The 11,215-nt window shown below is 44.3% G+C and overlaps 1 protein-coding gene across 4 annotated transcripts; it reads right to left on the bottom strand.

Moving 5' to 3' along the window:
* Nucleotide 1: 1 nt before the first annotated feature.
* On the bottom strand, nucleotides 2-10,799 carry inpp5d (inositol polyphosphate-5-phosphatase D). 4 transcript variants are annotated; one of them, XM_078107629.1, is made up of 27 exons: nucleotides 10,393-10,799; nucleotides 9,894-9,957; nucleotides 8,543-8,678; nucleotides 8,311-8,455; nucleotides 7,811-7,951; nucleotides 7,639-7,729; nucleotides 7,489-7,563; nucleotides 7,316-7,393; nucleotides 7,088-7,211; nucleotides 6,775-6,881; nucleotides 6,385-6,487; nucleotides 6,105-6,301; nucleotides 5,910-6,027; nucleotides 5,724-5,820; nucleotides 4,556-4,694; nucleotides 4,134-4,242; nucleotides 3,932-4,020; nucleotides 3,498-3,579; nucleotides 2,808-2,897; nucleotides 2,608-2,718; nucleotides 2,427-2,506; nucleotides 2,133-2,304; nucleotides 1,898-2,044; nucleotides 1,749-1,812; nucleotides 1,492-1,668; nucleotides 966-1,402; nucleotides 2-888 (listed from the first exon to the last, which is right to left on the bottom strand). In XM_078107629.1, the coding sequence occupies exons 1-27, from the start codon at nucleotides 10,530-10,532 to the stop codon at nucleotides 848-850; spliced, it is 3,354 nt and encodes a 1,117-aa protein (XP_077963755.1). In that variant the 5' UTR covers nucleotides 10,533-10,799; the 3' UTR covers nucleotides 2-847. The 4 variants fall into 4 exon arrangements, with proteins under 4 accessions (XP_077963755.1, XP_040039551.2, XP_077963752.1 ...); XM_040183617.2 differs by having other exon boundaries at nucleotides 2,133-2,220; XM_078107626.1 differs by having other exon boundaries at nucleotides 8,311-8,678; nucleotides 10,393-10,798.
* Nucleotides 10,800-11,215: the final 416 nt, after the last annotated feature.

Genomic DNA, 11,215 nt, shown 5'->3' with positions numbered 1-11,215 from the left:
ATGCAGCAAATGTAATCGTCCTCTTTATTCATCTCCTCAGGAGGTGCAATAATTGGATTAAGGATAGAAACAAATATGCAATAGTTGTAGAAATTATATTCAATTTTAAAGAAAAAGAGAAGTGGCAAAGAAACTCTTGTCTCCTTGCTTGTGCACATGAGCAAATATGTGAATGTGCAGATTACATTTACACACTGATCAAACCACATGAGAATTAAGATTATTTAGGGGTTCATATATGGACTGCATGCAGTTCTTTTATGCAACAGCAGATGGAAGCAAACAATGAAGAACTACATCTTGTCTCAGACTGTTGAGATGAGTTTGTGATATAGATCTGAAACTACCAAATCCAGTTGCTGTTTGTTAGCACCTGAGAATTTATTGTACATCTTCATGGTAGACATGTTCATGTCTGTGGAGGATAATACTGTGCGGTACACATTTGTCAGCTACTGTATAGTGTAATTCTCCACATGATATGTAAAGTTTATCGAATGGGCAGTTTGATTCCAAACCCACGTTTTAATGCAATCTTTCTATAATATAAATGTTTTGCTCTTTTTTTATATAACTTCAAGGGAAAAGTTTCACACCATTTTTCATTCTTGCCACGAATTGGACAACAAGACTGAGGCCAGGCTCATGTTAGGGCAAAGAATATGAAATAATAGCCAGTGGACAGTTAGCTTAGCTTAGCATCAGGACTAAAAACCGAAGGAACTGGTGATGGACGAGCTTTATATGCTCCACTGTTACGGGTTTCTATGCTAAGCTAGTGGTATCCTCGGTTTTAATGTTTCCAACAATGCAGAGCAGGTAGCTGCACAGTCGCTGCAGCTTTGCTTCACTTCACGGAACGCCCGGCCTTTGGAACGTCAGCGTGCACTGCGGAAAAACAAAGAGCTCCATTATACATATTATATTTGCTGGGGAAATAAAGAAAGAAAGCGAGCGTTCCCTACGGTCTTTTGGAGGCGGCGGCTGGCCAGGTCTCGCCGGCGGCCTGAGTTTGCCGAGGAGTTCGGCGCTCTCTCTGTAGTCTCTGGGGTTCTGGGGCTCCGGCACGCCGGGCCGGGACTTGGAAGGCAAAGGAGGACGTTCTGGCGCGAACCCCCCCTCTGAGCGCGACGGCACCACTGGTTTCTTGTGGGCCGAGGCCCGCGAGGGAATGCAGGTCGGCGGCGGGGGTTTGGTCTCGGAGCAGGTGAAGGAGCGGTGGCGCGGGGTCGGCACTGGGGGGCGATCGGGGTCGCTATCTGCCGGTTTGAAGCTGGGGAAGTTTGGATCTGGCGGCACAAGGAGGTCCTTCGGCGGGTGGTCTTGGTCCTTGGCCCGTGATTTTCCCATCGCACCGTATAACGGATTGTCGAACATCGCTGACGGCTTTTCATCCTCAGCCCTGGGGACAACGGGACACTTTCACTTTCTCCTGAATCACATCAGCTATTTTTTGGGGGTGATTTTCTGCAGCAGAACAAAGGCACTCACATGGGCTTTCCCGCGGGACTGCGTGTGTTTCCCGCGTCGTAACCGCCCTGCTTGTCGGTAGGTATGTGTTTTGGTGGCATGCTGTAGCTCCAACCTTTATCCACCACATGCCCACTTTTAAAGGACATCCCGACATAATTTGGGTTGGAAATATCATGAGCTTGGGTGGCGGAAGACCTGAAGACAGAAAGATATCTCAACCCCCGATGTCGCTCTTGACACGTTTTGAAAGGTAGCCGGGCGATAAAAAGCCTCACCTGTTTGTGTCGCTGCCTTTGCCTTTGGAAGCAACAGCGTCATCCTTTTCGACTTTAATGAAATCTGAAAGCAAAATACGACATGACGCTACGAGAGCTGCAGCAGAAAGCGTTTGACGGGTGAGTCCGGAGCGTATTTGGAGGCTCACCGTATAGCTTCTCGGTGGGAGTGCCCTCCGAGGTGCGTAACTGGATGCCACCCGTGAGAGTGCCCGTCCTTTCTCCGTGGTGAGTCAGCGTGATCTGAAACTCGGTGTAGGCGAACTGGGCAGCTCGTAGCGCAACGCAACCCTCCCCTTTGGAGACAAGACACCCCGGGTTTGATGGTTCTTGCCGCTCAGCTGGACGCATTCACGTTGCATCACCGTGCGTCACTTCACTCACCGTACGACTCGTCCCAGTCCGTCGACTTCACGCAGATCAGGATGTGTTGGTCCAGCAGGTACTCTGGATCCGAGATGATGGGGGTGAGCTTAGAGGAGAAAAGAGACGTGGCACTGCGGTGACTTTGAGGAAATGGCACTTTCTTGTTTCCTGTTCGTCCGAGTTTGTATCCCTATGGTTGAATGCACTCATTGTAAGTCGCTTTGGACAAAAGCGCCAGCTAAAAGACGTGTAATGTAATGACTAAGCGCAACAAGGTTTTGTCCACGCTGAAAGCTCCTTCCCCCGTTTTACCTCCACTTGGTTGCCGAACCAGACTTTTATCGAGCCGTCCAAGTGCTCTGTGTTCTCTCCCTCCAACGTCTTGACTGTTTCTGTAAACATTAACAGACTCATTCATGTCGATCCTCTAAGCATTTTTAAAAAACCTTGGATTACAATGCGATGTGGGTCAGTCACAAGAGCCTGGACGTACTTTCCAAGCAGCTGGAATGGTATTCAATGAAGAACTTGGTCTTCGACTTTGTCAACAAGGTGGCCACACAGTTCATGATCTGTATTCCGCCTTGAGGTGCACTGTTCGGGTCTGAAAAGTGAGACCAAAAAAAAGGACGTGTAATTTTAGAGCGGATGACATGAAGTGATCTGCATAGGGGTCAAAGACAGTGATCATACCTTGCTTGGAGACAAACTGTGAGGCTACTCCGACTTCAAATGTGGCAAATAACGGCGAGTGGTCACTTGTCATGATGTCATTGGTACATCCTGTGAGATAGAACGTCTCATTAAATGTAATTAAGGGACACGACATTAAACGAGAGGTGCAGCGGACACTGAGATGAATGAACTTTCACTCTCCAGTGTGGGACCTCTGTCTTCTGTGGGACCCACACCTATCAACCCCACATCCCTTTGGAAGGTTCCCCTTCACAACATCATCGTACAAATCTATTCCCATGTTTTCTCAGGACATGTAACGTGTGAAATGCTTCCCCTTTAAAAATATAACCATTGTAAACCATGTTTCTATGTGATTTGCATACATATCTGTTTTAAAAACAGCTATATCAAACCTGGGTGAATATAAATGTTGTATTATTAATATATAATGATATTTTATGCCTGGTGGCAGACGAATATGATACTTTTTCCATTGCCTGACAAATTCTGGATGTACTAATATTGATTATTGAGCGCTTCAAGAATTGAGACCCAGATATGCGCTGAATAAAACCGTTTCCATGTGAATGTTCAGCCCACCAACTAAAAAATAATCATTTGGAGTCATTTTAAATTCTTCAGCTCTAGAACCCTGAAGACGACACCGTAGAATAAGGAACAAAATGCTACTTTGGATTGACTCACCATAAGCTTGGCAGACGACATGGACGAGAGGGTACGACTTCCGTAGGACACGATCGCACCACGAGGGCAAATTGTATTTTGTCTGAAGAGTTAAAGTTACAATTTCAAGGATCAGACTTCAGAGCAGCAGTTTGAGCTTCATAAAGCATGCTGGGAGTTGGAGATATGACAACATGTTTTTGCTGGTGTGCATGAACTTCGCCCGCTCAACATTCCCTTGTGTCTCAAAAGGAACTTTGTTAAATTGATCTCAGAGCTCTTAGGTGAGTTACACATATGTTCTCATGGACTTTACGACCCAAATGAAGCAAAAAGCATGTTCTGTGTGAGCTGAGGAATGTGTCCAATGGCGTAGTTGCTTTTACTGCTGTGTGCGCCACGGTGCGTGACAGGAACCACACTGGGTAACGACATCTGAGTAAACGTGAGCTTACCCCTGTGGCCTTGGCCTTTGTGTAGGCATACTTATCTCGCGTGTCCCTTTCAAAGCGATACGTGGGCGCAAACGTGATTTCCTCTTCGTCTGCAAAAATCCAAATGAAATCATCGTCAAAAAGACGTGTTTGTATTTGAAATGCATTCTGACAATGATTTCGCTGCATGTCCGTATTGATCAATATTCTCTATGCGGCTCACCGAAATGCAAGAAGACCTTTCCATCGTTCCTCTCCATGTTGAGCTGGTCTTTGCTGAGGAGTTCCTGGTACTGCTGCTGTTTGATCTTTGTCACAATGTACTCAGCTTCCTGTGAAGGGAAACAGTGCAACGCCTTGACTTATCCTGCCTTAGAGTGTTCGCAGCTCAGAGCTCAGACACCTGACAACCAGCCTGCTCATTCATGCACTCCCTGAAGCACAGCCCTGCTGATCACGACGAATTACATTCATATCAGACACCGGTCACTTATTAGTGAATCTGCAGGTTGTTAATAGTAAGGTTTCTAACAATAGAAACTCAATTCATTTGGTTCCGAGACAAGTAGACTGTAGAGTGTGCGATCGTATTGCATGTGTTTTGTGTAATTCCTACGTAGCAAACTGCCATGAGCAGAGACTCACTGTCGATGGGAATTCAACGCGGTAGTTCAAATCACCGAGCCAGAAGAGGTGGGTGAACTGATGCGTGATGTCAAATGGATTGAGCTTCTTGTCTCCCAGATTGAGGAATCGCAGGATGTTGGTGTAGTTTTGATTGCGTCTGCAAAAACAGACGGTTATTGTAAGGACATTGAAACTAGGAAACAAAGTCAAAGGTTCTTCAAAAACGGAAACACTATTTTCTGCTTTGACATACATGTATATTTATAAATCAAAGAGGTATTCTAAGAAAATTGTTATTTTCCTAATAATGATAGTCAAACATAAATGCTAAATTATATTTGGACCCTCGTATTATTTATGTACTTACGCTATATCAATATCTATTTGACTGATCATTTTGTGTTGAAATATTTAAATGAAAGAATATATAAATCCTTATTGTCTCTGATCTGCAGATGTGCATATCTTTTTTTATCTCTTTTTTTGGAAATTTATTTGGAAATAAAGAGGAAAGGATTTCCCGACAAAACATGCAGTGAAAGTAAGGGTCAAATCTACGGAAATGTTATCTATGGTGGCCCTGAAGTGCTCAACACCTAAATGTAATTGAACAACAAAACACCAGTAAAACAATGGTGAGACACTAGTAGGACACTTTTAAGACACTCGTAAAACATTGCCATCTCTCCGTGACTTTCTGCTGCGTCACTTCCACCCCCATCACAGGCTCTCAGTCCCGCCTCTGATTTATTAATTGACAGAATATCTAGAAAGCGGCATTTCTCAGCTTTCAGAATCCGATTGTGCAAATAGTTAAGGAGTCACGGTAATTTGAATCCTCTATGTCACTTTCCGTCGCCGGCGAAAGGCTTCGGATAAAGAGGGTTAAAAGACAGACAGACAGACAGACTTCCTGCTCCCCTTTCCGTAAAAAATAAAATAAAAAATAAGAGTAAAATAAACGAAAATATAGAGCTCTTTTCTTTTGAGACATTTTTTACTATGGTTTTAATAGAAATAGTTAATTTTGCATAGCGCCTGAGAAGTAAAAACCTGGGACAAATGATTAAATCAACACAAGCAAAATTTAAAGTGCTTATAGAGAGTTATTTTAAAACTGAAACTGAAAACCCACAATTGAAATTTTAACGGTCTGACTTTGTCAAAAATGTAATTTCTTGCTCACCTGAGCTTCTTCTCACTTCCAGAGGTCAGGTGACTGTTGACGAAGCCAAAGGAGGTGCCCTTGAACATGAAGGACACTCCCACTGCCCCCTTGTTACCTACAAAATACAAAGACACAGTGAGTTATGGGTAATTGACCCTTTGAGCCAGGTCAACGAATGCCCCGCAAAGAAGTGGAAGCGTGTACCCAGCGTGTTGGCGATCCCCGTCTTCACGCTGTCTGAGAACACGTGGGAGATCCTGTTCTCGTGTTCAGGCTTCGCCAGAACCACGATCCGTATGTTCCACAGGGTGTGGATCGCCACCTGGGTGTCAGGAGACAAAGGTGACGCATCGGTGCGGCGCACACGCGCGGCCTCCTTACTCCGTCACGTTCACTCACTTGTTTGAAGCTGATGTTGGTGATTTTCCTCAGGACACCTTTCAATGTGTATGCCCACTCCCTCTCCCCCAAAGGGTCCTCCTGGGTCCCGATGACGTAGAAGTCATGCGGGATGTGATCTGCCGTGTCGTCTCGGGTCTTGCCTTGTCCTTTACACTGAAACCAGGAGTCGATGTTGTGTGGAGGACCGGCGTTTCCTGCGGGTTTGTGGAGAAGTTTTGTACCTTGTGGTTCATCAAAATTGTGTTAAACATTAACGTTAAGACGTTAACATTGTTACCCATGTTCCAAGTGCCAACGAACACTGTGATCATGTCTGGCTCAGGCTTCTCAGAGTGTTTGTTCTTCATCTGTTGAAGGAGTTGGCAAAAGCCCTCCCTTTTCTGGTGGATTCAGAAAGGAAAAGGGAATAACACCATTTTTGGTGCAATTTCACTTGACTGAAGGAAGCCCCTGAAATAGTATTTCCTCAATCAACTAACTAACTAACAGGCTCCCACATGAACGCTGATCTGTTTGCTTATTTCATGTGCTGACGATGGTGGATTTGATGCTAATGTAATACTCCCAGTGTCTCTCAAATTTGAACAATCAATATCTAATGTTATAGAGAAATACTTTCCAGGGGCTTCGGGGGGACTAAGCCAAATGATAAGATGTGTTTCTTCACCTTTGTATCATCAAACGTAAACTCTTTTCGCAAAATCTTCTCTTTCTCTGTCTCCGCCACGATGACAAGTTTGGCATGCATTCGCTGCGACTTCACCAACTGCAGGACTGAAAAATGGTTCAAATGAGCTGCATTGATGGTTTACAGCAGTTGTTGAAGTAAAAGTAAGAAGTCCGGGGGCCCTGATTGACCATGAACAAAATTCAATGGCAGTCCATCCAATAATTATTGAAATAATATAATGAATAATAAAAGGACCGGACCCACAGACTAACCATTTCCACAAACAACGGAATGAGGCGAAGTTTCTTACTTTTGTTGTGCACAAAGAATTTGTCGTCAGGCCCGTCTTTCGACTTCTTGAGAAAGAGCTTCCCACTTTCCACATCCACTTTTAGGAACATCTTTGTAGGAATAGCCAGAGATTCTTGCTTGACCTGCAAGTGACAGAAGAAACGGGTCAAAAAACTGCAAACCTCCAGACATTTTTCATAATGTAATTTGAATGCGTTTTTACAGAGTCACTAATTTTGAAAAGCACCTCAAACGTGACAACAGGTATCAAGGATTTTCTGTGGCCTCCTTCATTGCCAACAGACTCAAACAAAGACATTTTAGCCTGAAAGAGAAAAAGAGAAATACAGAAGGTGTTTGTCAAGTGACAAACAATAACAAAGATTGTTTACCAGGAGGCAGTAAAATGAGCCACGTTACCTTATCTTCTATACAGTAGAGCAGTTTTGTCAGCCTCTCAAGCTTGAAGGATATAGATTGACCGGAATCCCAATTCTGAAATTCAAGCAAATAATACATGTGAAAAGGGCTTTTTGTGTGTGCTGATAAAGGATCAAGGGAGCCACCTACTTGTTTTGGAGTCTGTCCAATCCCGGGGGAGAGCTGTTGGTCCAGCGCTCGATGGAAGACCTCCAGAACTGGGAGGATGCGGGAGATTTCGCTTTCTCACGAAAAAAGTACAGAGCATTGTTTGATCGGCCCTTTGTGCAGCGGTTGCTACAATATATGTATGTTAATGTACCTGTTTAGATTCTTGCAGATATCCATTGTCAGCTTCTTTAGCCCAGGCAGGTTAGGGTAACCAAACTGTACTTGTTCAGCATCCAAGCTGATCGAGGTCCTGAAGTATTCTTGGAGAGCCGTTTGATGCTCCTCTGGTATTCTGGAAACATACCAAACACTTTAAACGCTGCTAAATCCTCATGAAGGCGCTGCAGGAATGAGAGAGAAATAACTTACAGAACTTCCAGTTCCCTGCAAAAAATATATATATATATTTTTTTAATGGGTTCTTGCTTCCAGTGCAGCGCTAACCTCCGGGGTTTGGACTACAAACATATGTCCTCTCTGCAGCACTCTATTCACACTCCGGCTCAATCACATGACGCCGAACCACTGCTCATAATTGGAGCATTCAACAAATTGTACATACTGTACGCTGCCAGTGTATTATCAGAAGCTTTGCATAGTGTGTTCTCTGGCTGAGGTGCATAAGTAGAAATTCTGCAAATGTGACCATACATGGACATGTCCATATGCTGCAGTCTCATCAGGTAGGTGTCCGATAAGGACTTGCAGCTTTGCTCAGAAGACTTGGGTTCACCGTCTTTCCCATCGTTGGCCAAGAAGTTCCTGGGTGGGAGCTGCGGTGGAAGATTATTGGATTCTGCAGGACAGAGAGGGGGAGTATGGGATTGTTTAAGAACAGCCACGTTACATTGTACACTGTTCAGATGAAGTGAAGTTGTTTGACCTGGCTCCTCGTCCATCTCGTCCTCCCTCAGGACAGGGTACTGCAGGTGCGTGATCAGACCCATGTTGGGACTGTAATATGCCTCCACAAGCTCAGGTAGCATAGAGAAGAACCTGATAGGAACTCCTTCAGATGCCTGAAGAGCAGATCACAGCAGACATGTATGGTAATTGTCCTCTAAGCTCGTGTGGTGCTGTTGTTTTTCGGGAAGACTTTTATATCTTTTTGTTTTGTTGGTTAACATAAACTTCCGACTCTTCTTACTGTCCCTCCATGTCATCAGCAACTGTACGGCGCTCTTTCAAAACATTTAAGACATGTTGGTGCCTTGATTTAGTTTATTGTCATTTCCTCACTAACAATTGGTAGCATGCTGGTATTTCATACTAGCAGCGATTTTGTTTGTTCAATTGTTGATTGATTTTTCAGAAGTCTATTCCACCCTGATATTCTTAATAAAACCGTATGTCCTTTTAGTGGTAAATGCGCATGGTCCCATGTGATTCTCTCTTCAGCTTTAACTCGATGCCATTCTGTAGTCACTCTTCAGCAGTCACTGTTCTCTTTGAAAGTGGACATTTTCCAGTAAAGATATACTTGTATCCTCATACAGAAGGCTTTATGCACTAATAACTGTGTCAGCCGTACCTTTGTCAGCAGCTACGCTATTAAAAATTGCTAGCTAGGTGTGGAAGTTCAAATGATCTCCAAAGAAATGCAAATGCCCCCCCCTAAGCCCCCCCCCCCCCCACCTGTCAAGCCACCACACGGCCCACACTGTCACAAACTGCAGGAACATTTTCTTATTTTGTGGAAACCGAAAACGAGACTTCAGGGAGAAGGCTTTAGAAACATATATGTCGGAGATTTCCAAACTCTCGTGGCTATTACACAATGTTTTCACATCTTCCAGCTCCAAATCCACCAAACCAGCCAAAAAAGGCTGAATCGACTTAATGAGCTGGCCAGTCTGTGCCGGGGAGGGACTCAGCAAGGGGTCGTCCTGTGGGGGCGATGAATGTCTGCACACAATCTTTGAGAGTTGTTGAAGCGTGGACCAAAGAGGCTGACTGACCACCCGACACACATTGCCATGCCCGGTAAACAGGTTGCTGAATAGATTACTCCTAGGTAGGGGCGGGGTTCAAAAAAGCTTCACATCAGTATGTAGTTCTGATACCAGAGTCATTTCCTTCATCTTCCAAATACCTAATACCAACGTAGGGAATTTGTGTCCGGTTTGCTTCCCTGACTCCGTTTTCCTCACACCAACAAGTCAACCACACAACCACAACGATTAATCCGTCTCTGGACCGACACAATGCTGGCTTGTGTCCAGCTGTCAACCCACCTGGACAGAGAGCTTCTTATCTTCATTTGGCAGGATTCTGTAAGTGTAGACACAGTTCTGGAATCTGCAGTCAAAATAATGCAAATGTGTGTCACTGGAAGAGAACATGTGTTGTGAGCAAAGGAAACATGTTGGTTGGAGTTTTTGATATGTTCCGCATGCAAAGAGTTTGTATGGTGTTTTAGATGGTGGTTCCTTCTTGAAAAATGACATGAGTTGCAAAGGGCAACGGGTGTTGCTTTGTGGCAGCGCAGTATCAAAATAAAGAGGAACTAGTCATGCACCGCAGTGCAAAGTGTTATAACACATTGAACTGTTTCTCATGTTATATCTAAAAAAAACCATTCCATATAACAGCCATGTTATTTGTTTTCCATTAGTTAGCACCAAACCCATCTCATGTTACATATTAGGAAAGTGTTTGAACAAGGAAGAATAATTATTAAACACTTTCTGAAACTGTCAGTGCAATAGTTTGAAACAAGTAAGGCCAACTTACAGAACACAGAGGGCATACGCGCCCTTTATGGACTCACTGGCCCGGATAAGAAAGCTTCCATCTCTTGCTGCTTTGGAAAGCAGATCCTCAGCTTGGGAACGAGTTATAGTACCATGGCACCAAGGCTGATAGATCGGCATCCTGTTCCTCACCCGAGAGCTTGAGCTCAAGAGTTTTGCATCTGATCTCAAACTATATTCCAGCGGACCAAAGTAGAAGTTATTCTCTCTGGCTGTTGTCAACTTTTCATGGTGCGTGCTTTGAAGTCCTTTCTTTCACTTGTTCATCCCCTGCCTCTGCAAGCTACAAAAGGAAGCTGCTACTAGATCGCCTCTGAACTTCCTCATTTGACAAGTCGAGAGAGGAGGGCTGTGCTGCCTGCGCTCTGCTTGTAACGTGACAGGTCTGCAGAGCTGTAAATGGAAATACTTACTTTCACTTGCCGAGTACACTACACACTACTTTAATAATTAACCCGCAGTCTCAGTGCACCTGCTCGCCAACTGGAACGGCACACAAAGAAAGTGAATCCATTTATTAAGTTAAAAGAAGTGAAACAGGGAAGTGACAAAAACAAAAGCATTCATAGTCAAGGACTCTTCTGATAAATGTGCTTGTGGATACGTTCAAAGCCTAATTTTGTTGCCAGTTAGCTCAAATCCCCTTTGGTCGAGATTAAAACATGCGGCCACATCGAGCCGAGACGACGCGTACTGAGTTTCCAACCATTCGTTAAGAAGCAAAAGGGCTCGGGTTCGCCGAAAATGTGTACACTCAGGAAATACAAGTTTAAAATGGCTTGCCCTGTTCATGTGATGGACAG

This window comes from Gasterosteus aculeatus, chromosome 8 (assembly GCF_964276395.1).
Source record: "Gasterosteus aculeatus chromosome 8, fGasAcu3.hap1.1, whole genome shotgun sequence".
Classification (NCBI taxonomy): domain Eukaryota; kingdom Metazoa; phylum Chordata; class Actinopteri; order Perciformes; family Gasterosteidae; genus Gasterosteus; species Gasterosteus aculeatus.
Note: the sequence above shows the minus strand (reverse complement) of the source record. Positions and strands in the feature narration are given on the sequence as shown.

Coding starts and splice junctions, on each gene's coding strand:
- inpp5d (XM_078107626.1), bottom strand. CDS start 10,532: ATGCCGATCTATCAGCCTTGGTGCCATGGTACTATAACTCGTTCCCAA. Junction 6,028..6,104: donor CCAACATCAGCTTCAAACAA/GTGAGTGAACGT, acceptor CCTGACACCCAG/GTGGCGATCCACACCCTGTG. Junction 4,695..5,723: donor GGAAGTGAGAAGAAGCTCAG/GTGAGCAAGAAA, acceptor CTGTTTTTGCAG/ACGCAATCAAAACTACACCA.